This window comes from Podarcis vaucheri (assembly GCF_965113315.1).
Source record: "Podarcis vaucheri genome assembly, chromosome: 4".
Classification (NCBI taxonomy): domain Eukaryota; kingdom Metazoa; phylum Chordata; class Lepidosauria; order Squamata; family Lacertidae; genus Podarcis; species Podarcis vaucheri.
In genome coordinates this window covers 2,654,699-2,678,168 of record NC_138762.1, presented here as the reverse complement: position 1 = coordinate 2,678,168, position 23,470 = coordinate 2,654,699, and the positions used below count along the sequence as shown (strand labels likewise).

The 23,470-nt window shown below is 46.3% G+C and overlaps 4 protein-coding genes across 5 annotated transcripts in view; 2 read left to right on the top strand and 2 right to left on the bottom strand.

Annotated features, from left to right (window-relative positions):
- Window positions 1-23,470, top strand: part of LOC309530315 (uncharacterized protein) — a 367,943-nt gene that overhangs the window by 193,799 nt on the left and 150,674 nt on the right. The gene's annotated exons all lie outside the window — the stretch shown is intronic.
- Window positions 6,899-9,538, top strand: LOC309530526 (olfactory receptor 52K2-like). Its single transcript, XM_082219551.1, has one exon. The coding sequence runs from the start codon at window positions 7,906-7,908 to the stop codon at window positions 8,845-8,847; it is 942 nt and encodes a 313-aa protein (XP_082075677.1). The 5' UTR covers window positions 6,899-7,905; the 3' UTR covers window positions 8,848-9,538.
- LOC309530495 (olfactory receptor 51G2-like) lies at window positions 11,383-15,088 on the bottom strand. 2 transcript variants are annotated; one of them, XM_082219515.1, is made up of 2 exons: window positions 15,064-15,088; window positions 11,383-12,914 (listed from the first exon to the last, which is right to left on the bottom strand). In XM_082219515.1, the coding sequence occupies exon 2, from the start codon at window positions 12,756-12,758 to the stop codon at window positions 11,823-11,825; it is 936 nt and encodes a 311-aa protein (XP_082075641.1). In that variant the 5' UTR covers window positions 12,759-12,914; window positions 15,064-15,088; the 3' UTR covers window positions 11,383-11,822. The 2 variants fall into 2 exon arrangements, with proteins under 2 accessions (XP_082075641.1, XP_082075640.1); XM_082219514.1 differs by lacking the exon at window positions 15,064-15,088 and adding an exon at window positions 15,042-15,063.
- LOC309530496 (olfactory receptor 51G2-like) lies at window positions 16,837-22,969 on the bottom strand. Its single transcript, XM_082219516.1, has 2 exons — window positions 22,698-22,969; window positions 16,837-18,202 (listed from the first exon to the last, which is right to left on the bottom strand). Exon 2 carries the CDS (start codon window positions 18,197-18,199, stop codon window positions 17,192-17,194), a length of 1,008 nt encoding a protein of 335 aa, XP_082075642.1. The 5' UTR covers window positions 18,200-18,202; window positions 22,698-22,969; the 3' UTR covers window positions 16,837-17,191.

The following is a 23,470-nucleotide window of genomic DNA, read 5'->3' as shown; positions in this document are numbered from 1 at the left end:
CGCAATTCTTGTAGAGCAAAGGCCCCAGTACATGGTTCATAAAGGCTTGAAAACACGCGGAGCCTGCTTGTAATCCAAAAGGCATAACGAGATATTCAAATGCCCCCAAAGGGGTGAACATGGTGGTCTTCCATTCATCCCCTTTCCTTATACGTATCAGGTTGTACGCCCCCCTTAGGTCCAGCTTTGTAAAAATCTTTCCTTTTCGCACCCTGGTCAAAATATCATCAATCCTGGGCATAGGAAAAGCCACCGGCTCTGTCACTGCATTTAGGGCCCGAAAGTCACATACCAGTCTCGGCTTGTCCGTGTTCTTTTTATCCACAAAAAACACTGGGCTACCCCCCGCTGCCTTGGACTCTCTGATGAAGCCTCTCTTCAGGTTCTTGTCAATGAACGCTCGCAACTCCTGCATCTCCCTGTCTGACATGGCATACAACCTGCCTACAGGAAGCTGTGCTCCAGGGAGTAAATTGATCTGGCAATCAAAGGGCCTATGCGGGGGTAGTTGGTCAGCTTCCTTCTCGCTGAACACGTCGCTGAGATCAGCATACTGTGATGGCACCTTCCCCTTCTCCATCACTTCCGTCCCTGCTAGGGTGGCTTGGGCCCCTGCTGACCCCTTTTCCCCCCTGCAGTGTTCTAAGCAATGTGCGGAACCGAAGGAAACCACTCTTTGATGCCAGCCCACCAGCGGATCATGTAGGGCTAGCCAGCTCATTCCCAAAATAATGGGAGCGCCTCCCAAGGTGGCCACATTAAACGCTATCAGTTCGGTGTGCCTTGCCACCCTCATTATCATTGGGATGGTCTGCAAGCTGACGCCTCCTCCCAACAGTTCTCTGCCATCGATCGTGGTCACCTGCAGGGGGTTGCTTAAGGGGATAGTCTGTATCTGGTGTTCAGCCGCAAACTCCTTGCTCATGAAATTGCAGGAGCTGCCTGAGTCCAACAGCGCCTTTATTTTTAGGGGGTGTCCATTTTGCAACTCTAGCGACACTTCAATCACTAGAGCAGGTCGAGGAGCTTCTGGCACTGGCACTTGGGAAAGGGGCACTTTCACTGCTCTTTGGCCTGGCTGCAGTGCCCTGCTGGCAACCAGGCATTGGCTTTTACCTGCTCCGTTTCTCCCTGCTCTTCCCCCTCAACAGTTCCCACCATCCCTTGCCATTCCTTCCTCTGGGGGCAGACTCTGGCAAAGTGGCCTGGCTGTTGGCAGAGATAGCATTTCCGGGGTCCCTTTCCCTCCTTCTTCGCCCCCTCACTGGGCTTTGAAACTGCGCGCGCGCGGGCTGTTCCGATTTCCATCGGCTCTGCCGGCGGGAAAGCTGGCTCAGGAATGTCTGGAATGCGTAACTCCTTCCAACGTTCCCCTCTCCCTTCCCGCCTCTCCAAGGCTCTTGCCTCCTGGCGCGCTCCAATGGTCAGCGCAGATTTGGTCAGCTGATCCATAGACACCGCCCTGGGGCTCCTGGCCAGCTCGTCTTTCACAGCTGAAGAAAGACCTTCTTCAAATAGCATCTGAATGGGTGCTGCCGATAAATCCCACCCCAATCTGTGAATCAGCATGGTAAATTCAGTCCAGTACTCACGGACAGATCTGCTTCCCTGCTTGCAAGCCATTAGCTGTCTGCGCACTCCCCCCTCCTCAATATCGCTGGAGAACATGATATCCATTGCACGAAAGAATTTCATAGCGTCCTTCAGGATATCGTTGTGCGTTGCCATCAGGGGTCGAACCCAGTCCCGCGCCCCCTTCTCAAGATGCCCAATTACGAAAGCAACTCGGGATTCCTCATCAGGGAACTCATCAAACTGCACATTCAGGGCATATTGCATTTCAGTCCTAAAGGCATGGTAATCCTTGGGGTCCCCCCCAAACTTCTGCACTAATCCTGGTACCTTTCTGGGGAACTGAGTGGTTCTCCCCTTCTTGTCTGCATCTTGAGCCCTCCTCTCCTCGAGCCTCGCCGTCTGCAGCGCAAGTTGGACCTCCAATGCTCGGTATCTGTCTTCCAAGCTTGGACCAGCTCCACCCCCTGCGGCTCCGGCTCCTGCTGGGTCGCTCATGATGCCTTCTCCTGCACAGGCAGCGTACAGAGACTGTCGGACTGCTGTCAGGGGATGATTAGCTGCTTGTGCTTAAAATAGTGCCCCTTCAGAGTTTGTGCGACCCCACAAACCTCTGTGTGTGACAGAGCTCCTCAGACATGTCTGCTCTAGTCACTTGTAGAGTCCGACAGTGGCTGTCTGCGGAAGCGCTTCCAGCAAAGAAGTTCCTTAACGGAAACGCGTCTCCTGGACTCACGACGTGACAGCTTCCGGCGAAGCATAGGTCTCCCTGCAGTTGCTTCTGACACCTCCCCGCTATTTTCGCTCGAGGTGTCTCTCACCCCTTTCTCTCCCCTTCTGCTTCCTGCCTGGGCTGCTGCGTCTCTCTCAGCATTACTGAGATCCTCCTCCAGAGACCCCGCGCTCCCCCTACTGGTCCCTGCTTTAGCTGTTGACTCTCTCCCAGTCTCTGGGAGCCCTACTACTTCCCTTTCCTCCGATGTCAGTTCCCTGACAGAACCCAATACTAAGAATTTGTCAAGAATGTATAACTTGCTGTTGAAATGGAATACACAAGACGAAACAGTTAAATCAGCTATGATTAAGTGGGCACAGGATATTGGTCATAATATTATGTCTGCTGACTGGGAAAGGTTGTGGAACACTGGTATTAAATTTACGGCATGTAGTGCTTTAAAGGAAAATGTTATGAAAATGGTCTATAGGTGGTACATGACCCCAGTTAAGCTAGCAAAAATTTACCATTTGCCTGATAACAAATGTTGGAAATGTAAGGAAACTGAAGGTACTTTTTATCATCTTTGGTGGACATGCCCGAAGATTAAGGCTTTCTGGGAGATGATATATAATGAAATGAAAAAGGTATTTAAATATACCTTCCTTAAGAAACCAGAGGCCTTTCTCTTGGGCATTGTCGGCCAACTGGTGCCAAAAAAGGATAGAACCTTTTTCATGTATGCAACAACAGCAGCAAGAATACTGATCGCAAAGTATTGGAAGACACAAGATTTACCCACCTTGGAAGAATGGCAGATGAAAGTGATTGACTATATGACATTGGCGGAAATGACAAGCAGAATTCGTGACCAGGGAAAGGAGACTGCGGAAGAAGATTGGAAGAAATTTAAGATTTATCTTAAGAACTATTATAAACTTGATGAAGCTTAGAATGTCGAGATTTTACAGAGAGAAAGGGTTGCAGTAATATAAGATCAGATTAAGAAAGGACTATGATGAATTAGGATGGGAAAGAACATTTATAAGTTGCTATAAAATTTGGACATGAGGATGCAGAAAGGGGAGGTATGGGGAAGTCCGAGGAAAGAAGTTTATGAAAGGACATTTTGAAATTATATTTGTTTGTTTGTCTGTTTTTCTTTTATGTTTGTTTGTTATAAAAACTTTTGTAAAACTAATAAAAATTTTATAAAAAAATAAAATAAAACACACTATACTACAGAAACCCCTTATGCTGCACTTAGAACCAGAATTGCATTAGCGTAGAAACTGTTTTTCAGGGGGCACAGTCAGCTGTATAGAGCGTGTAGTATAAAAGCGGGCTCAACACGCACCCCTGAGGTGTCCCCGTATTCGTGATGAGATCCTCAGAGACGTGGGAACCCAACCTGACCCTTTGGGAACGGTTTGATAGAAAGTCTAATATCCACCTGCACAAACATGGTGGAAGTCCCAGGTCTAATAACCCCACAACAGGTGGGATCTCACCTTTTAACACTTCAAAACCTGCAGTTCCGCATCTGACCTCCGGGGAGGCAGTCAGTTCCCTAAGATGCTTGCAGAGTTCAGGTTCCGCTCTCTGTGCATTGGTACCTTTCTCGGTCTCCTGCCATTACTCTCCCTCGCAGACACCTAGAGCTTAACATCTTTCGTTAAAGGGGTGGGGGTTGAGAAGAAGAGCAGCGCCCTCCCTGCAAAATGCTTCTCAAGTTTCCAGAGGCCTCTCCAACCATTCCCCTGGCATTGTGGGCCAGGACTATGGATGGCACCCCCAGCAGTACGACTCCTGGATCCATTAACCCTTTCCTGTCCGATCACTCATCTTACAACACTGTGAAATCCTTTTAAGTGCTTAAGACGTTGCTACAACCACTGTCTATACAGATGGAGGGTTGCTCCAACTCACACCCTCAACACCCACCCACTGCAGTTCAGGGAGGCTCCCCCTCCCAGCCTGCACAACTGTTCATGAAACACACATTTAGAACCAAGCTGGATCTCAGTGTGATTGTAGCAATTCTCAGCAGATGGTGCAAATCTGATGGGAAAAGATTCCCAGCTGATTTGTACCATCTCCTCCCTGAGCAAGAGGTGCATAAAAACCTCCCAGGTCCAATTTCTGCCTTCTGGAGATGCCCTCCCCTTCTACCTGCTGCTACCACAGGAACAGGTAAATACAGGGAATAAGAACATAAGCAGAGCCTGCTGGATCACACCAATGGCCTGTCCAGTCCTGCATCCTGTTCTCACAGTGGACAACCACATGCCTCAATGGGAGACCTGCAAGCAGGATCTGAGCACAAGAGAAATTTCCCCTCCTGCAGCTTCCAGCAACTGCTACTGAATTTCAGAAAAGTCCTTGGATCTTAATGGGGAAAGGGCGGATCTGTTAATCTTGGTTTCTCTCCGTTTCTCCTTGTTCAGCCTTCTGCTTACTTCGCCCCATTCCTGCACCAGTTTCTGATTCATTTATTGAAGTAAGTGCTTCAGTACCAAGTAAGTGCTCACAGATAGGATCGTGCTCACTTTACAGTTTGGTTCTTTCTGCTTTTCTTGGGGAGTAAGTCTGCCTGGGTCCAACCATGGAGCTTTACTTTTAGGTAAATGTGTGCATAAGATTGTGTGGGCTTACTCAAGAGTAAGTCTAACTGAGTTCATTTTCTCCATGCAGCTGATGAGATCTTTCTCCTCATTCAAAGCAGTTCTTCAGAGGGTGTCAAGGGAGCAGTTTATTAGGAAAATATCCAATTGACTAATAAAAATTCTTAACATAACTATAAAATGTCCAGCCAAATGGGTGAGGTATATATTAGTATTGTTATTATTATTCATATCCAACATTTAACATTCAAAATTCCTGACATTGGTTACTTTATATAAATACCAGTACTTTAAATTTAAAAAATGATTAGCTTAAGCAGCCTTAATGTTGCCCTTGCATAAACATTTACATTATGGTCACACAGGTTCCCTCCACCCATCTAAAAAAAAATAAATCCACGAAATTTAGTCACAGAAATATTTTAAACTCAGGTAAAATGAGGCATCAAGCATATTCTTTGTGAAATATAAGCATCGTACAGAACCTAATGGCCTTTTTTTCAAGATGTACTGAGGGATTTACATTTTGAACAAAACAATCGTGTTTTGGATGGATATGACAACCAAGAATGCTAACGGGGTCTACCTTCAGATGCTGGCCTCAGCACACTCCAGGACCGAGGTTATCTCTGATGGGCCTGGCATCGTGACCTTGAAGGAAAAGGGGTTTGGGAATGTTTGGCTCAGTTTTCCTCACCGCTGGTGCCAGAGAAAATGAGGTAGGAGGACGCTGAGTAGCCCAGGGGGAACCAGCTTCCCAGGAGGAGTCAAAATGAGACTCTTGTGCCAACTTCAGAGGGCGAGAGACTGGAGGGGTGCCATGCAAACGTTTCTGCAAACTCTGGGCCTGGTACCCAATACAGTCCTAGAAACTGTAGATAAGAGCTGAGTGAACAAAGAGTTACTGTAAATGCATCAGAATATTTGATCCCTTGGCACCAGAAGTTGAGGGAACTGAGACTTGTTATGTTGGGAAGGGGGGAGTCTAGAGTGAGTCAGTAGAACCATATAATGATAGCATTGGAAGGGATCCCTGAATGCCATATAGTCCAGTCATTTCTGCTCACTGCAGGAAATCCAGAGCTGGGATATCCCTAAGAGCTGGTTGCTCATTCACTGCTTGAAGAGCCTCCCAGAAAGGAAGCTGAGCTCTAGGTAATTTGGAGGGTCCTCTACAAGAAGTGAGGGCTGCTTATATTTTACTTTTCTGCCTCTATCTACTTTTCTTGCAGCATCTCCATCAATTTGACATCATTCACAAACAGAGGGCACCCTCCTGCTCCCCAATTAGATAATTCCTCTAACTCTTTGTCTTTTGGCATCATTGCATTGGTTTTCACATGGTGTTCCCAGCTGCTTTGGGCTTCCTTTGGGTAAGAAAATTGAATTCAGCTGAATCAAAGAAATGGATGGAAATAGTAGGGAGACCCTGGAATAAAAAGCGTCAATTATTGACACTCATGTTTCTCCCATGGTTTCTAGGCACTTACTTGGAGTTCAGTTTTCTTGGAATGAAGGCCAGCAGAGACTGTAGTGTCTTTATGGTTGTGAGTGCACACCCCATAAGCATGGAGGAGCTCACTGCATTAATACCACAACAGATTTTGCTCTCCATTAGTCACAGGTTTGGATCCAGCACAGAGCAAGCTAGTCTCTGTGTCTCCAGCTTCTAGCCTACTTCCAGCAGTTCACAGACATTGCACTCCTATTGTTCTCTCCACCTGGCAGATTTGAGGTGAGGCTCACCCATTAGCCTGGATTGCATCATCTTTTAGTTGTAGGTCCTGCAACCGAGCTCATTCTTTTGAGATGCTGACACTTAAATGGCCAGCTAAGAGCACTATCTTACAAAGAAATCTGTCTGACCAGTTCAGCAAACTTCTCTTGTCAGATTCTATTTTTTTAAAAAATAATATTTATTAAATTTTAAAGGGTTACAAGAAGAAAAAAATTAAAAAGCATATTTAAGAAATACAAAACATCACATCACAATAATAGAAAAAAGAAGCAAGAGAAAAGAAAAAAAGGAAAAGAAAAAAAGAGAAAATACAATAAATCTTCCCATATCTTATCTTTCATTTGCTTATTTCCTTGACCTCCTCACACCTCCCTTTTTTGTATTCTAGCTCAATTAACTATTTCAGCAAATCCTTTCCCTCCTTTCCAGTTTTTGTCCTCTATTTTATCTTAATATAATGTAACTTTACTTTCCCTCCTTCACCGTTTAGCAATCTATTTTTCCTTAATCCTTTATAACATTTCTGCTAAAGCCGCATTATTTCATTCCAACATCCTTCTAACATTCCTTAATTTTACAATGTTTCTGTAAATAAACTTTAAATTTCTTCCAATCTTCTTCCACCAACTCTTCTCCCTGGTCTCGGATTCTGCCAGTCATTTCCGCCAATTCCATGTAGTCCATCACCTTCATCTGCCATTCTTCCCGGGTGGGTAGATCTTGTGTCTTCCAATACTTCGCGATGAGTATTCTTGCTGCTGTTGTGGCATACATAAAAAAAGTTCTATCCTTTTTTGGCACCAATTGGCCGACCATGCCCAGGAGAAAGGCCTCTGGTTTCTTCAAAAAGGTATATTTAAATACCTTTTTCATTTCATTATAAATCATCTCCCAGACTGTCTTAATCCTTGGGCATGTCCACCAAAGGTGAAAAAATGTGCCTTCAGTCTCTTTACATTTCCAACATTTATTATCGGGCAAATGATATATTTTTTGCAAGCTTGACTGGTGTCATGTACCACCTGTAAATCATTTTCATTATATTCTCTCTTAAGGCATTGCATGCCGTAAACTTCATACCTGTCAGATTCTAACCTCACTGGGTACAGGACCCCCAAGAACTGGAAGGGACTTGTGACATCATCCAGACTGACTCCTCTTCAAACTGACAATACTATCTGGGATCTTTCTTTGCAGGCTCAAAGACATACCATGGCTGCTGCTCAGTGAAGCCTTTCCTAGGAGCTCAGCATACAATGTTGGCTTCCAACTGGACCCTGCTCCACCCTTCCACCTTCATCTTAGTGGGAATTCCAGGCCTACAGGATGTTCAGATCTGGATCTCCATCCCCTTCTGCTGTCTCTACATCCTCACCCTCCTTGGGAATTGTCTCCTCCTGGTAGTTGTCAAGAGAGAGCCGAGCCTCCATGAGCCCATGTACTTATTCCTCTGCATGCTGGCAGGTGCCGACCTGGTGGTCACCACCACAATTGTGCCCAAAGTCTTGAGCATTTTCTGGTTTGGCCATGGAAGCATCCATATAAATGGCTGCCTGGCCCAAATCTTCTTGCTCCACTCCTTCTCAACCATGGAATCTGGGTTCATCTTGGCCATGGCCTTTGACCGCTACATGGCCATTTGCAAGCCCTTGAGACATGCAGCGGTCCTGACCAATGATGTGGTTGCCAAGATGGGACTGACCATCGTGCTACGGGGGGCCATCCTCCTGAGCCCTCACCCTTTCCTCCTGAAATGGCTCCCGTATTGCAGAGGCAACGTCATCTTGCACACGTACTGTGAGTTCATGGCTCTGATGAAGCTGACCTGTGTGGACACGGGGGCAGAGAGGGCCTACAGTCTCCTGGTTGCTTTTCTAACTGGGGGGCTGGATTTGGTGTTGATCATCGTGTCTTACATCCTCATTTTCCAGGCTGTCTTCCAGCTCCCTTCCAAGGAAGCACGGGTCAAATCTCTTGGCACCTGCGGCTCTCACGCCTGTGTCATCCTGGTCTTCTACACTCCAGCGTTTTTCTCCTTCTTAACCCACCGGTTTGGTCACGTGGCTGCCCATGTCCACATTCTGGTAGCAAATATATACCTGCTCCTTCCACCCATGATGAACCCCATTATTTATGGAGTAAGGACCAAGAGAATCCAGCAGGGTCTCTTCAAGATCTTCTGGGTCAAAACCAGATAAAAGGCCAGGAACTTGGAGCATCTCTTTGAGTTCAGCTGCATCCAGTTGCGGGAAACCACAGACAGAAGAGAGGGCTCTTCATTCTCTGCTTCCTGGTTTCCCACAATCATCTGGCTGGACACTGTGAGAACAGGCTGAGAACTAGATTGGCCATTGGCCTAATCCAGGAGTCTCTTCTTAGATTCTCATCCAACTATGCTCAACTTGTAGAGGTGTAACTAAAGCAGCATATCACACAACACCAGTCAGCCTCTAGTGACCTCTTGCCAAAAGACCAGGAGTAGTGCAATAGCTTATCCACACTTAGTTTTTGGCCCTCTCTTTCCAGGCAGAGCTTTAACGCTCCATGTCCGAACATGTTTTCTCCACCCTGCAAAAGCCTGCTCTTTAAAGCTGAATTCTAGATTTTGGAGTGCCCCCCCCCCAAAAAAAAAAATTAGAGGCAGTTTTGGCACCAACTCTTAGGTCATTTCAGCACCATGTAAAGGCACATTTGCTTTTCCTGGGATTTTTGTAGATCGAGAGTGGAATGGGAATAGACAGCCTTGCGATGGTAATAATGGTTTAGTTGCTCATTATTTTTAACTGACTTTGTAATTTATGCTGCTTATATGAGTGTGCGTATTTCAGTTTGTGCATATTTCAGAGTCAGAGGGAGGGAGGAACTTCCCGTTGGCGTTCAAAATGCTGCGGAAGCGTGCTCGCTTCGGCAGCACATATACTAAAATTGGAACGATACAGAGAAGATTAGCATGGCCCCTGCGCAAGGATGACACGCAAATTCGTGAAGCGTTCCATATTTTTCAGAGGCCTTTCTCTTGGGCATTGTCGGCCAATTGGTGCCAAAAAAGGATAGAACCTTTTTCATGTATGCAACAACAGCAGCAAGAATACTGATCGCAAAGTATTGGAAGACACAAGATTTACCCACCTTGGAAGAATGGCAGATGAAAGTGATTGACTATATGACATTGGCGGAAATGACAAGCAGAATTCGTGACCAGGGAAAGGAGACTGCGGAAGAAGATTGGAAGAAATTTAAGATTTATCTTAAGAACTATTATAAACTTGATGAAGCTTAGAATGTCGAGATTTTACAGAGAGAAAGGGTTGCAGTAATATAAGATCAGATTAAGAAAGGACTATGATGAATTAGGATGGGAAAGAACATTTATAAGTTGCTATAAAATTTGGACATGAGGATGCAGAAAGGGGAGGTATGGGGAAGTCCGAGGAAAGAAGTCTATGAAAGGACATTTTGAAATTATATTTGTTTGTTTGTCTGTTCTTCTTTTATGTTTGTTTGTTATAAAAACTTTTGTAAAACTAATAAAAATTTTATTAAAAAAAAAAAAATGCTGCGGAAGCCGGAAGGAGGATTGGACTAGCCAGCTGCCCTCCTTGCGGAGAGCTGTGCATTTGTGCTCACAACATGATGATGTAATAAAAAGACTATAAATCTATCAACTGCTTGTTAATTCTCTGTGAAGATACCAAAGGGAGGGGAGGACTCTCCGCACCTGACACAAGGAGGCAAATGTCCGGTGGCAGCAGCTGAGCATAAGAACACAAGAAGAGCCTGTGCTGGGCCAGGCCAGTGGCCCATCTACTCCAGCCTCCTGTTCTCACAGTGGCCAACCAGGCGCCCCTTATGGGTAACCTGTGAGCAGGATTCAAGCATAAGAGCAACTCTCCCCTCCTGTGGTTTCCAGCAACTGGGATTCAGAAGCATTCAACTGTGGAGGCAGAGCTTAGTCATCGGGGCTAATAGCCATTGGTAGCCCTCTCTTCTAGGAATGTGTCTAATTCTCTTTTAAAGCCATCTAGGTGGGTGGCCATTCCTGCCTCATGTGGGAGGGAGTTTCATAGTTTGACTGTGCACTGCACAGTTTTTCTCCCTCTCTTCTAACACCTAGCAATCGTGGAGATCCAGTGAAGCTAAATGTTGGAAGATTCAGGACAGATAATGAATCTTCCAACATTTAGCTTCATTGGATCTCCACGATTGCAGGGTGTTAGAAGAGAGGGAGAAAAGCTTTTCACTGTGCCATGCAAAATTCTATAAACTAAGATTACGTTGCCTCTTGCTCACTTTTTCTCTAAACTCAAAAGCCTCAAATGCTGCAACCTTTCCTCAAAGGAAAGCGCACCTGGGCTCAATATTGCACCCCAGTGGATACGGCTGAAGAAGTAGGAAGGGCCACAAATCACAAGGTCATATCTGAAACAATTTTCATTGTTTACTGAGGCAAACCAGGTAATGCAAATGCAATTGTAAAGTGGATGTAGCCAATAAGGCAAGGTAAAACAAGGTAAAAAGCCAAAACATGGATGGTGAATAAAATGATTGGCATCCGTCTGTCCCAGGAGACAATGGAGGAGTGAACCTTTGAAGGTGAAGTCAAACTGTTGGAAGATTGCAGCACCTGCTGTGGCTGCAGAGACTGATTCAGGAGGGACATGTTGTGTTGCAGGTGGGGCAGATGAAGGTGTCTGGTTGTGCTGCTGCAGGTGCACCAAACTTAACAAGGAATTGGGTAGAAATTTATTTTTTATTTATTAAATTTGTACACCACCTCTCATCCAAAGATCACAGGGCGCTTCACATTAAAATACAAAATGAGAACACAAAATATAATAAAAAAACCAAACCAAACCTATAACCCTACTCCCGAGAAATAAATGGGTATTTTAGATTCTAAAGCCTTGGGACAGGGACTGCCTTATTAGTAGTCTTTGTAAGACACTCTGGGAGGTCTTTTTAAATCTTAGACACCTGCTGCTCTCTCCATCTACCCAGGACATGGATCACGACCTCACCAGGAACATAAGATGAGCCTTGCTGGGCCACAGCTGTCCTCATCTGACCCAGAGTTCCCAACCATCACCACTGAAACTGTTGCTCCCCACCACCACCCCTTTGCCAGCAAATTTCAGAAAAGCAGAACAGGTTCTAAGAATGAGGAGCTGGTCCTTCACTTGGAGAATATCTGGATTATCCTGGCCCGAATCTGCTTTGTTTTCACACTGTACACAACTGGGTTCATTAGGGGTGGCACCAGCAGGTAAACATACCCCATGAAAATGCGGATGAGGAGAGGAGAATCCTTCCCAAACCTGTGAATCACAGACAAGCCAATCATGGGCATGTAGAAGAGCAAGACGGCGCAGATGTGGGAGACGCAAGTGTTGAGGGCCTTGAGGCGCTCCTCCCGCGAGGCGATGCTCAGGACTGTCTTGAGGATCATGATGTAAGACAGCAGGATCAGGAGCGAGTCCACGCCCACCGTGGAGACAATGACGAACATCCCGTAGATGCTGTTGACCGTGATGTCTGAGCAGGCCAGCTTCATCACCTCTTGGTGCAGGCAGAAAGAGTGGAAGAGGACATTGGCCCGGCAGTACTGATGCCTCCTGAGAAGGAAGGGCAGTGGGAAAATCAGGGCCACACCTCTGAACACGAAGGCCAGCCCCATCTTGCTTATCCTCGGCACAGTTAAGATGGAGGCATATCTCAGAGGGTTCCGGATGGCCACGAGGCGGTCAAAAGCCATGGCCAAGAGAACGGAGGATTCTATGAAGGACAGCGAGTGGATGAAGAACAGCTGAGTGAAACAGGCATCCAGGCTGACTCTTCTGGCGTTGAACCAAAAGATGCCCAGGATGGTAGGCATGGTGGAGAGGGATAAGCCTAGGTCTGTCATGGCCAGCATGGAGAGGAAAATGTACATGGGCTCATGGAGGCTTTGGTCTGTTTTGATAATGAACAGAATAATGGCATTTCCCAAGATGGAAATGATGTACATGGAGCAGAATGGGATGGAAATCAAGATGTGGCTAGACTCCATGCCAGGGAACCCAGTAAGCCAGACCACTGGTGGCTTGGTCTTGGTGCTGTTTTGGAGATCCATGATGTGGTCTGGTGGGTCCCTCCAGGAGCATCAGCCTCCTGGGTGCAAGTAAGTAAAAGGTGTCCTACTACCAACCAACATTGGTTAGGGCATGAAGAATATCCAAGGAGTTCCTCACAACTTTTTGTCCTTTCCTGTCTTCTGGAGATGGGACTCCTGAGAGGAAAAAGGCAGAAAAATGGTAGTAACTCGATAGCACAGCTGCCTGAAAGCTGTGGGGGCTGGTAGGGCTTAGGGAAGTGGGTGTTGCCAGAGCCAACAACAGGCAGAGCCAACTCATTCTACCTTTGTCCCCATCTTCTTCATCCTCCCTGTTGAATTCTACAAGGGGCAACAGGGAGGCTAAGGCAGAGGAAGCCCACAGCCAGAGGAATCTCATGGACTGGTTGTATGAAAGAAGGCTGGATGGCCATCTGTCAGAGATTCTTTAGCTGTGATTCCTGCATTGCAGGAGGTTGGGCTAGATGACCAACAAAACTCTATTATTCTATGGTTCAAATAATGAGACTACTGTGTGAGTTCCCTTTTGCAGGGCATATTTCGATTTTGTCATGGGCTGAAAAGAGTACTGTCTACTTCCAAATGCCAGTACAAAATCCTATTCAACTGTCTAGAAGTGAGCTTATGTAAAAGCCAGAATTGGGCTCATTGTAGAAGAAAGAGGAGTTGTGCAAGTGACTTTTGAGGGGCGGCAAAGAGGAGGTAGGAGTTCCTCAGCACCCTAAGTGAATGCCCTCTAGAGATCTTAAAGGTAAAGGTAAAGGTACCCCTGCCCGAACGGGCCAGTCTTGACAGACTCTGGGGTTTGTGCGCCCATCTCACATCTATTGGCTGGGGGCCAGCGCTGTCCGAAGACACTTCCGGGTCACGTGACCAGCGTGACAACGCTGCTCTGGCGAGCCAGAGCCGCACACGGAACGCCGTTTACCTTCCCGCTGGTAAGCGGTACCTATTTATCTACTTGCCCCCGGGGGTGCTTTCGAACTGCTAGGTGGGCAGGCGCTGGGACCGAGCAGCGGGAGCGCACCCCGCCGCGGGGATTCGAACCGCCGACCTTTCGATCGGCAAGCCCTAGGCGCTGAGGCTTTAGCCCACAGCGCCACCCGCGTCCTTTATCTTTCCCCAAAGCTCTCTCCAGCACCCAGAAATGCCATCTCTCGCCCTCTCTCTTCTTGCTGCCTGCCTCCCTTCCCAAAGGTAGAGGCTGGATAGTTGTGCAACCAAGTCCTCAAATAATTTATTGATTTTATTTCACAAATTTAGCCATTTGTAAAATAAAACAAGACAAAACCTCAAAGCGAAAACAGAATAGTAAAAGCAAGAGGGGGGGAAATACAGCCCTACATTAAAACAAACAAAAGGTAAAAATCAAAACAGATTAAAAAATACCTCAACTTTCTAATCATCTGGGTAGGCATTTAAAGTTGTGAGATGTTGTAACTGAATACACAAGGTGGGCAGAAAGAATTCAAAATCCGGAAAAAGCCTTACGATAGCAAGGATGCCAACTCTACAGTTCTAGGATTGTAACACAGCCATTGTGATGGATAGCCATTGATATCCTAACTACCCTCTGTGTAATACACACACACACACACACACACACACACACACACACAGTCTAGTAGCACCTTAGAGGCCAACTAAGTTTGTTCTTGGTATGAGCTCTCGTGTGCTTTTGTCTAATTCCCCTTTTAAAGCCATCCATGATGGGGGCCATCGCTGCCTCCTGTGGCATTGATTTTGCATTGTGTGAAGAAGAACGTAGTCTGTCCCGAATCTACAGCTGCTCTTGAGTTGCTCTATTGGCAGTGCCATGGCTGTAGCTCAGCGGTAGGTGAAAAGATCCCCAGCAGCAGCAGCTGCAGCTAGACCAGGCAGAGACCTGTGCCTGACTCTGTATAGGGCAGCCTCTTCTCTGCTTGGACCAGCTTCCCTCTCTCCGCAGATGGCTCCATCGCTTTCCTCTTTCAAGTACCTTTTCAAGACCCAGCTCCTCTTCACAACTTTCTGGACCACCTTAGCCCTCCTCGCTTCACCTCACCTTCCTTTCTCCATCCCACTCTTTGCTTGTTCAACTCTGGCTTCTTCCCCCAACTACCTGCATGTGATGCAGACCAAAGTCTTTGGGCAGGAACCAGATCACTCTCTGGACCAGTGCTGTAGATATCAGTGTCAAATCATACTAGAACGTAAAAAGCACCTGCCGGATCAGGCCAATGGGCCACCACAGTGGGCAACTAGATGCCACAAGATTCAAACACAAGAGCACTTTCTCCCCACCTGTAGTTTCCAGAAGCATCACTGTCTATGACTGTGCAGGCAGAGCAGAGCCATCCTGGCTAGTAACCCTCGGTCGTCCTCTCCTCCTCCATGAATTTGTTCAATCTTCTTTTAAAGCCATCCACATTAGTGGCCATCACTGCCTCCTGGGGGAGCGAGTTTCATGGTTTAACAATGTGCTGCAAGAAGAAATTGTTTCTTGTATCTGTCCTGAATGTGGTACCATTACGGAGAAAATGGCTGGTAGGCATGGAAGAAGCAATGGCTCATTTGCTGGTTTGCTGCCCAGACCTCTTCCCACATAGAAGCATGCATTCATACCCTGAAAACTAGGTGGTCCAGCACACCCTAATCTATCTAGAAGACAGGTCCTGGGGGCTCCAGAACCCTAGAAATCATGAGTGAGAGAGTGATTGTGTTGCAGAGCCTGTAGTCCACAGAGCAATCAAATGGCCTTTATGGTTCTTCCCAGGCTGACACCTCTGAGGCCTTTTGTCCCTGCGGGAAGGAGGAAGCTCTGCCAGCTTTGAGCCTCCCAGCAGGTACCTGCTTGTAATTGCCTCCCTCTGCTGATTCTGCTGGGAGATGGATCTGCACTTAGTGCCAGAGGCACCATTTAAAGTAATGGTTCCCAAAATGGGTGGAACTGCACCCTGGGTGGGGGGGGGGGTGTCAAGAGGCAAGAGAGAGGCAGGAGAGCACTAGAGGTGAGAACGCCTATCTGACTTCGGGGGGGGGGGTGTCACTGGATCAAGCTCATCAACTTTGTTGAATTAATTAAACTAATTAATTCATTAAACCAACTAGTTTTAATTGGATTTTGAATAAGTGTACAATAATGGTTACTGTTTTGAATTTTACTGTGCCACTGTTTTCCTTGGTGGGTTGTGGAAACCCCTATTCCGAATAATGCTTTTTATAGAGTAGGGTAGGGGGTTTGGAGCTGAGTATGGGACCACACTGTGGTCAGTGGTCCAAATTTTGGTTTAGAGGGTGGGACAGGTGACAGAGTTTTGTGGCACCTTCAAGACTAACCGACTTATCAGGGCAGAAACTTTTGTGGACTGAAGTCCACTGCATACAATACATTTGAAGTGGACTCTGGTCAATGAAATTTTTAGCCTACAGTGGTGCCTCGCAAGACGAAATTAATTCGTTCTGCAAGTTTTTTCTTCTTGCGAGTTTTTCGTCTTGCGAAGCACGGTTTCCCATAGGAATGCATTGAAAATCAATTAATGCGTTCCTATGGAAAGCGCTTGCCAGGCTGGCGGTGTGGAGAAGGGCTTTTCTCCCCACCGCAAGCCTTCAGGACAGGTACAGGAACAGAGGGGAAGGGGCGCAGCGCTTCTCCTCTGTTCCTGGGGCTTGCGGTGGGAGGAGGGTTTTTCCTCCCCACCGCCAACATTCAGAACAGCATTCTGAATGTTGGCGGTGGGAAGGAAAACCCTCCTCTCACCGCAGGTCTTCAGGACAGCCATCCGAAGGCTGGTGTGGGGAGAAGGGCTTTCCGCCCCACCGCCAGCCTTCGGAGGAGGTCCGAGGACAGTGGGGAAGACGCGCTGCGCTTCCCCACTGTCCCGGAGATTTCCCTATGGGCTTTCGTCTTGCGAAGGAAGCCCATAGGGAAATTCATTTTGCGAAGCGCCTCCAAAACGGAAAACCCTTTCGTCTAGCGGGTTTTCCGTCTTGTGAGGCGTTCGTCTTGCGGGGCACCACTGTATGTTAAATTTGTTGGACTTGCTATATGAAGCTATGCAGCATTTTGTGATTGCAGCAATTTCACAAACAAACAGTAGAAAATTGGTTAAAAACTTTATTAGCACTGAAACAAGACCTTCCATTTCCTTACTGGACATGGATTCCTTCTGTGTAAAGAAAAGGCAAATTCTATGGCACAAATTTGCAAGCCTGTGTTCATTTTACATAGAGATTTCACCTGGCAGAAGATGGAACTTGCTCTCAAGGGTGCTGTTTTGCTATTGTGTGTTGAAGTCATGGCCACATGGAATGTGCATTGTTTTAGGCTGGGAGCAGATACAAAAAGGGGAGTAAGTTGAGATGGGAGATTTGAACTATTGGAAAGGGCAATGGATCCCTCATGGAGCTGGCCTCCCTTCTGATTCTGCAGCAGAGCAGGTGGACAAGGGTCTTCAGCCTTCCCAATGGACCCTTTGGGCCAAAAAGAGTTTTGCAGATATCCTTTGGCGCACCTCTTTCATTTTGACACAGTAGAGCACGGGGTTGAGCAAAGGTGGGGCCAGGAAGTGGATGTAGGACAACAGAATGTGGAGGAAGGGCGGGGTGTGGAGCTTGAGGCGGCTGATCAAGGACAATGCCAACATGGGGGTGTAGAACAGCAGGACCACGGAGATGTGGCAGGCACAGGTGTTGAGAGCTTTGTGGCGCTCATCCAGAGAGGTGATGGCCACAACGGTCTTCAAGATCCAGATGTAAGACAAGACAATGAGCAGTGGGTCCAGACCCATAGTGGAGAAGACCACTAAGAGCCCGTAGATGCCATCCCTGCTGGACTTGTGGCAGGCCAGCTTTATCACATCCGGGTGCAGGCAGTATGAGTGAGAAAGGGCGTTAATATGGTGGCAGTAAGTCAGCCTCCTGAGAAGAAAGGGGATTGGCACATGCAAGGCCACACCCCGGAGGCCAATGGCCAAGCCAATGTGGACCAGCCTGGAGCTGGTCAAAAGGGAGGTGTACCTCAAAGGGTAGCAGATGGCCACAAAGCGGTCAAAGGCCATGGCCAAGAGCACAGAGGACTCCATGATGGAGAAGGTGTGGATGAAGAAGAGCTGGGAGAGGCAAGCGTCCAGACTGATCTCCCTTGATCCAAGGAGGAAGACCCGGAGCATTGTGGGCAGGAGGGCTGTGGCCAAGCCCAAGTCACAGGCAGCTAGCAGGCCAAGGAAGATGTACATGGGGGAATGGAGGGCTGTTTCCGTGATTATGACAAAGAGGACGGCCCCATTCCCAAGAACGGACAGCAGGTAGGCTGTGCCCACGGGGAAAGCCAGCCAATATGGGGTGGATTCCAGTCCAGGGAAACCCATCAGGAGAAAGAGAAGCCCAGGGAGGGCAGTATTATTAGGATGGTGAAGAATGGTGTGATTACTCATCATTGATGGAGGGTCTTGCAGCTCCATTCTCTAGAAAAGGATGCAAGAAACGAGAAGTGAAGCAATTGTGCATTTGAACGATTATTCTTAAAGTCATCACACGAGTAATCACTTTTGCTCTTACATGGAGAATTTTAACCACAAAAGTACAGTGTCTGTGCACAATATATGTCTTGCAAAAGCAGTAACACACGGCCAATGCAGCTGCATCGCCACCACCTCCCTGCTCAAATCACATTTCTAAGGTTTCTCAGGAGCCAGTGAGCTGTGCTTTGTCTCAGCTGGGCAATGTTGGTTGCAACAAACGACAATTTAATGTCAACAGGTGACCGAGTTTGAGGTGCCTCATCAAGACCACCCAATGCAAAGCTGTGCAAAAGGAATGAAACTAAGACTGCAAATAAGAACATGAGAAGAGCCGGCAGGATCAGGCCAGTGGCCGACCAGATGTCTCAGTGGGAAACGCACAAGCAGGACTCAGGCACAAGAGCAACTCCCGCCCAGTAAATGGGATTCAGAAGCGTTTGCTACCTCCAATTGTGGATTATGCAAATCTCTTTTTTCATTCCAAAATTCTTATTGTTATTTTTTATTTGATTTATTAGTCACTCACAACAAAAAAATCATCTAAGTGACTAGGTCAATACATTGCATGCTCAAGAGGATGAAGTGCATGAGAAAATTAAGCACTTAATGGCAGGTAATATACCGTATTTTTCGCTCTATAACACGCACCCGACCATAACACGCACGTAGTTTTTAGAGGAGGAAAATCCGTAGGCATGCCACCTGTAGGCATTCCCTCCATAACACGCACAGACATTTCCCTTTACTTTCTAGGAGGAAAAAAGTGAGTGTTATGGTGCAAAAAATACGGTACCTAGCTTATTCTTATGTGCCTTATTAGGCTATGCATCAGAGAAACCTGAATGTAAGAAGCATGTAAAAAGCACTAGCCACATGGCAGAAGACTATGGGAAGCAATGACATTGGTAAAGGAGGCATCTCATCAAACAGCTAAAATGTTCATCCTGACCAAAGACTAAATTCACTTGTGTTGGTTTTCTTAATAAAATAAAGAAAAGAAAGAAGGAAATTTGGTATTTGTTGCTTGCATTGGGTCAGTAATTGTGGGAAAGGGGATATTGTATACCTTCATTTCCTTATGTAAAAACAGTTTTTAGTCTGATTTCTTGGGCTTGCTAAATCACAGTATGGTGGGGAATTTCTTCTGTACTACTCCCCCCCATAAGCACAAAAATATGTATATGAATTCTTAGAGAAATGAGTAATCCATCTTATTTCCTTAAAGCTTGCGACCAGTTATAAAGAACTGAGGATATAACATAACTTATGCAGTACTTTATTATGTCAAAGTGTCATTTTTAAACTTCAGAAACAGGATACTTCAAAGCATTCTTCTCTAAATGGGACAGGTCAAACAAGTAGTTGCATTTTATTTCCTTTTTGATTGTTACAGGTTAACTTAAAGTACCAAGAACTTTCCTCGGTTGAATTAAAAACTATATTTTAGCTTTGGCTTGTTGCTTGGCCTTCGTATGCTTGTCGTAGCTGCTGCTAATAATTCTAGGACTTGAAAGTTTTTACATTTACCATATTTTTCGCTCTATAACACGCACCAGACCATAACACACACATAGTTTTTAGAGGAAGAAAGCAAGAATAAAATATTCTAAATGAAATAGTGGATATATGATTTTTGTGGTTCATGCTGTGGCCACAGACACGTGATCTGACAGTGAGTTTGGAGTAGCCCAATGCAAAAATCCTGAGGATCCATGTGGATCCATGCTTTGTAACCACGGAGGAGGGAAGGAAGGGGGACCATGGATCCTCTGCTCACGACTGCAGCAGATCCGCCCCGCCACCCGCAGGCATTCGCTCCATAACACGCACAGACATTTCCCCTTACTTTCTAGGAGGAAAAAAGTGAGTGTTATGGTGCAAAAAATACGGTAATTATTAATACTTACATAACTAAACTCACATTTGCTGTCCTGTTTGGGGGTTTTTTGTTTCTACCTTATGTAAATCGATCATGAAGATGATGTGGACATTCATTCTGAATTATTTTGCACAGAAATAAATTTTGATCTTCACTAAACAGAGATGGTATTATAGCATTCAGGATCTGATTTCGTACTTTCTTTAATAGTTGGTAGACCATAATCAATAGTAGATTGATTTATGTCATTGGTAACTAACATACGGAATGTATATCCAGTGTAATAACTGCACATTGGATTGAAGCATCAGTTGGGTTGTGACTCTCCCATGCAGTTGATGGAAGTAAGAAGATTTGGAACATCATCCCTGTGCAGTTATTGGGGAGCAAGTCCCATTATACTCCATGGGACTGACTTTTTGGAGTGATGGTGTATTTGATGATATCTCTCCTTTCAATACTAATCCCAAAGTTTATGCTCTCTCAATTTGTCATTTCTTTCTTTCTTCTCAAGCCCCCCCTTTATGTTTTACTTGTAATGCCACTTACTTATACTTTGCTGCACTAAATGGGTGTTGCTAAATTGCAAAATCTTAAAATAGTTAATAATAAATCAGGTGGTTTCAATGTGTCTTCAGTCCAAAAAGCTCTTCTTGGAAATGCACGTCTTCTCCCTAGGATCCCTGATCATCACCATTATCTGCAAGCACCTAAGAGTGAGACTAAAATGCAAATGTTTCTCAAATGCCCCTGGCTGTGGATTCTTGTGGCCACAACTGTTGTCATTTGCCTAGCCAAAACTAACCACACCATTTTCTTAACAGATCACTATCCAACCTTCTCTTAGCCAGAATAACTCCTGCTGCCTAATGCAGAACAAAGCAATAACAGAAGAGAGAGTAAACCCTGTCTAAAAATCAATACAAATTGTTGAGCGCCTGGTTAAGCGCACTTTTTATTGTTGTTGCACAAATTCAAAAAGTGCCAAGTTCAAGCTGGGTGATTTATCTATTTAGAGATTCTTCTTTTGCAGCTGCAGATTGAATCCGAACTGGGCCAGCAAGAAAGAACCTATGCAGCCACGCCTTGGACAGTGGCAGACTTTGGCCTCTCAGATTTAATTGGCAAGCTGTGCAACACTAAAAAATTTCCCCGCTGCCCCTGCCTTTTGCACTCCATCCTACAGCATTGTAGTGGCACTCTCTGCAGCAATGACCAGTACAGCCACAATGGTCACGCGAACCTAAGACAACCTCTGGCTTGGGTTCTTTTTGAAGAAGAGAAGCATCAGGAGCATGTGGTGTAGACTGGGCTCTGTATTCCATCTTTTGCTTTGTGTTTGAATCACCTGACAAGCATTATACAGAAGGGAAGGGAAGCATTGATTCAAAACTCTAAATAATTTCCCTTCGCCTCACACTGCACCTGCCTTGCTCTTCACTTTGGCTGCTTCACAGTTTGCAGTTCCTTTTCATTTCATGCCCTACAGTGGGAAGAAGGAACTGTTCTGCCTTCCGTTCCCTGGAATAATTCCAGTGCCTCATTCCTGGAAAAAAGAGGGAGAGGTGGGAAATCTTTTTAACTAACAACTCACTCTTGCATTTTGTGCCCTCCCCATTGCTATTTATTCAGGGAACATTCACCCAGCGGAACGCTCAGCTGCATGACTGTGCCATGCCACGCCACACTCTCTCTTCTTGGGCAACGGCTGTTTGCTGCCATTTGCTCCTGCTGCTGTGCTGCACTTTCCCAGAATCCTAGAATTGTAGAGTTGGAAGGGACTCCAAGGGTCATCTAATCCAACCCCCTGCGATACAGGAATCTTTCCCTTCCAACATGGGGCTCAAACCCCCAACCCTGAGAGTCTCATACTCTATCGACTGATCTATCCCCGGGATAGATATGATGGTTATCATAACACCTCTCAGTCTCTTTTCCAGGCTAACAAACCCACCTTCCTCAAATGAAGGCTCTTACATTCTTTAAGGGAGGTTGCCAGCAATCCGGCTGTGCAGGAAGAGATTTGCCGATGCAGCTCTGCCTGCTCCCACTCCATAACAAGTGATGATGAATGCAAAAGGCTTCCCAGATGTGAAATAAATATATTTTATTGAACAAATAATACACTCCAGAGCAGTGCTGTAGCTGCATGTGCCAGGCTGTGGGCTGGGTGGCAGGGAAGGAATTTGCACCTGCTTTCCCCACCCTGGAGCCCCAACGGAGCCGTAGTCCAAAACACCAAGCCGGCAGGAGTGGGCAGGCTGGGGAAGGTTGTTATGTACAAACCCGAATGGCGCCAAGGAAAAGCGGCTGGTGCCCTTGTTCCTTCCCAGGGCAAGGCATGTAGAATCATAGAACGGATTCGTTTCTTATTTAGGCATTGCCTAAAATTTAAGCCCTACCGAACCGGGACCAATGAAACAATAACCTGATCAATAAAACTAACAATAACCTAAAAACAGAATAAAGCACACATCAACATTCTACATTTCTGGACAGGCTTGTCTAAAGAAGAATATTTTTGGTAGGCACCAAAAAGAGTACATTGAAGTCACCTACCTCTAACAAGGCCTTCCACCTGTCAGCAATTCTCTGCTAACTGCAGCTTCCAGATACTTAGAAATAGAGGTAGAGAAGGGAAACGGCTTGATTGCTCTGAACCTCTCCGTTCATCCTGCTGCTATTTTGTGGGGCAAGATTAAGACCAGCAGCAACCGAAGCATCCTCACCAGAAAATAAGTTCCCCTGAACTCCTTGGGAACATCTACATCCTAAGGGAGCATGTTCAGAATGGGGCAAGACACCTCCTCACGAGGGATCCTTTTCCCTGAGAAGCAGGGAAAGATTATCAGAGAGAAACACAAGGACAGTCTCACATTAGCTTATGAAACAGCTGCGGGAGCTTACAGGAAAAGATGCACGGAAGCAGAATGACTAACTGGATTAATTCTGTGAGGTGCTGAGGGTTCCCGGGAACTTGCAGCTCACTTACATCTGTAGTGCAGACACCAGGGCCTGGAGTTGCCCTCAGGACTTCGAAAGCCAGGGCCCCAAATCCTCCTCATTGTTTTCGGGTGACACATTTTTGAAGATTACCACTCCCTCGTGCAGGCAGGAGAAACCCAACCCTATTCTCAATGGCTCCCTTTGAGCAAAGTCCCTGTCACTCCAATTATATCATACACTCCTTTGTGCTAATCAGTTGGGTCCACCCAGCTGGCACCCTCCTTCTGGTGCTTCCAGCCCTCCTATGAATGAAGGTGGCAAACACTGCCAGATCAGAACATAAGAAGCACCACCAGAGTCCTGGGAAATGTGGGGGGAGGCTTCAT

Coding starts and splice junctions, on each gene's coding strand:
- LOC309530526 (XM_082219551.1), top strand. CDS start 7,906: ATGTTGGCTTCCAACTGGACCCTGCTCCACCCTTCCACCTTCATCTTA.
- LOC309530495 (XM_082219515.1), bottom strand. CDS start 12,758: ATGGATCTCCAAAACAGCACCAAGACCAAGCCACCAGTGGTCTGGCTT.
- LOC309530496 (XM_082219516.1), bottom strand. CDS start 18,199: ATGGAGCTGCAAGACCCTCCATCAATGATGAGTAATCACACCATTCTT.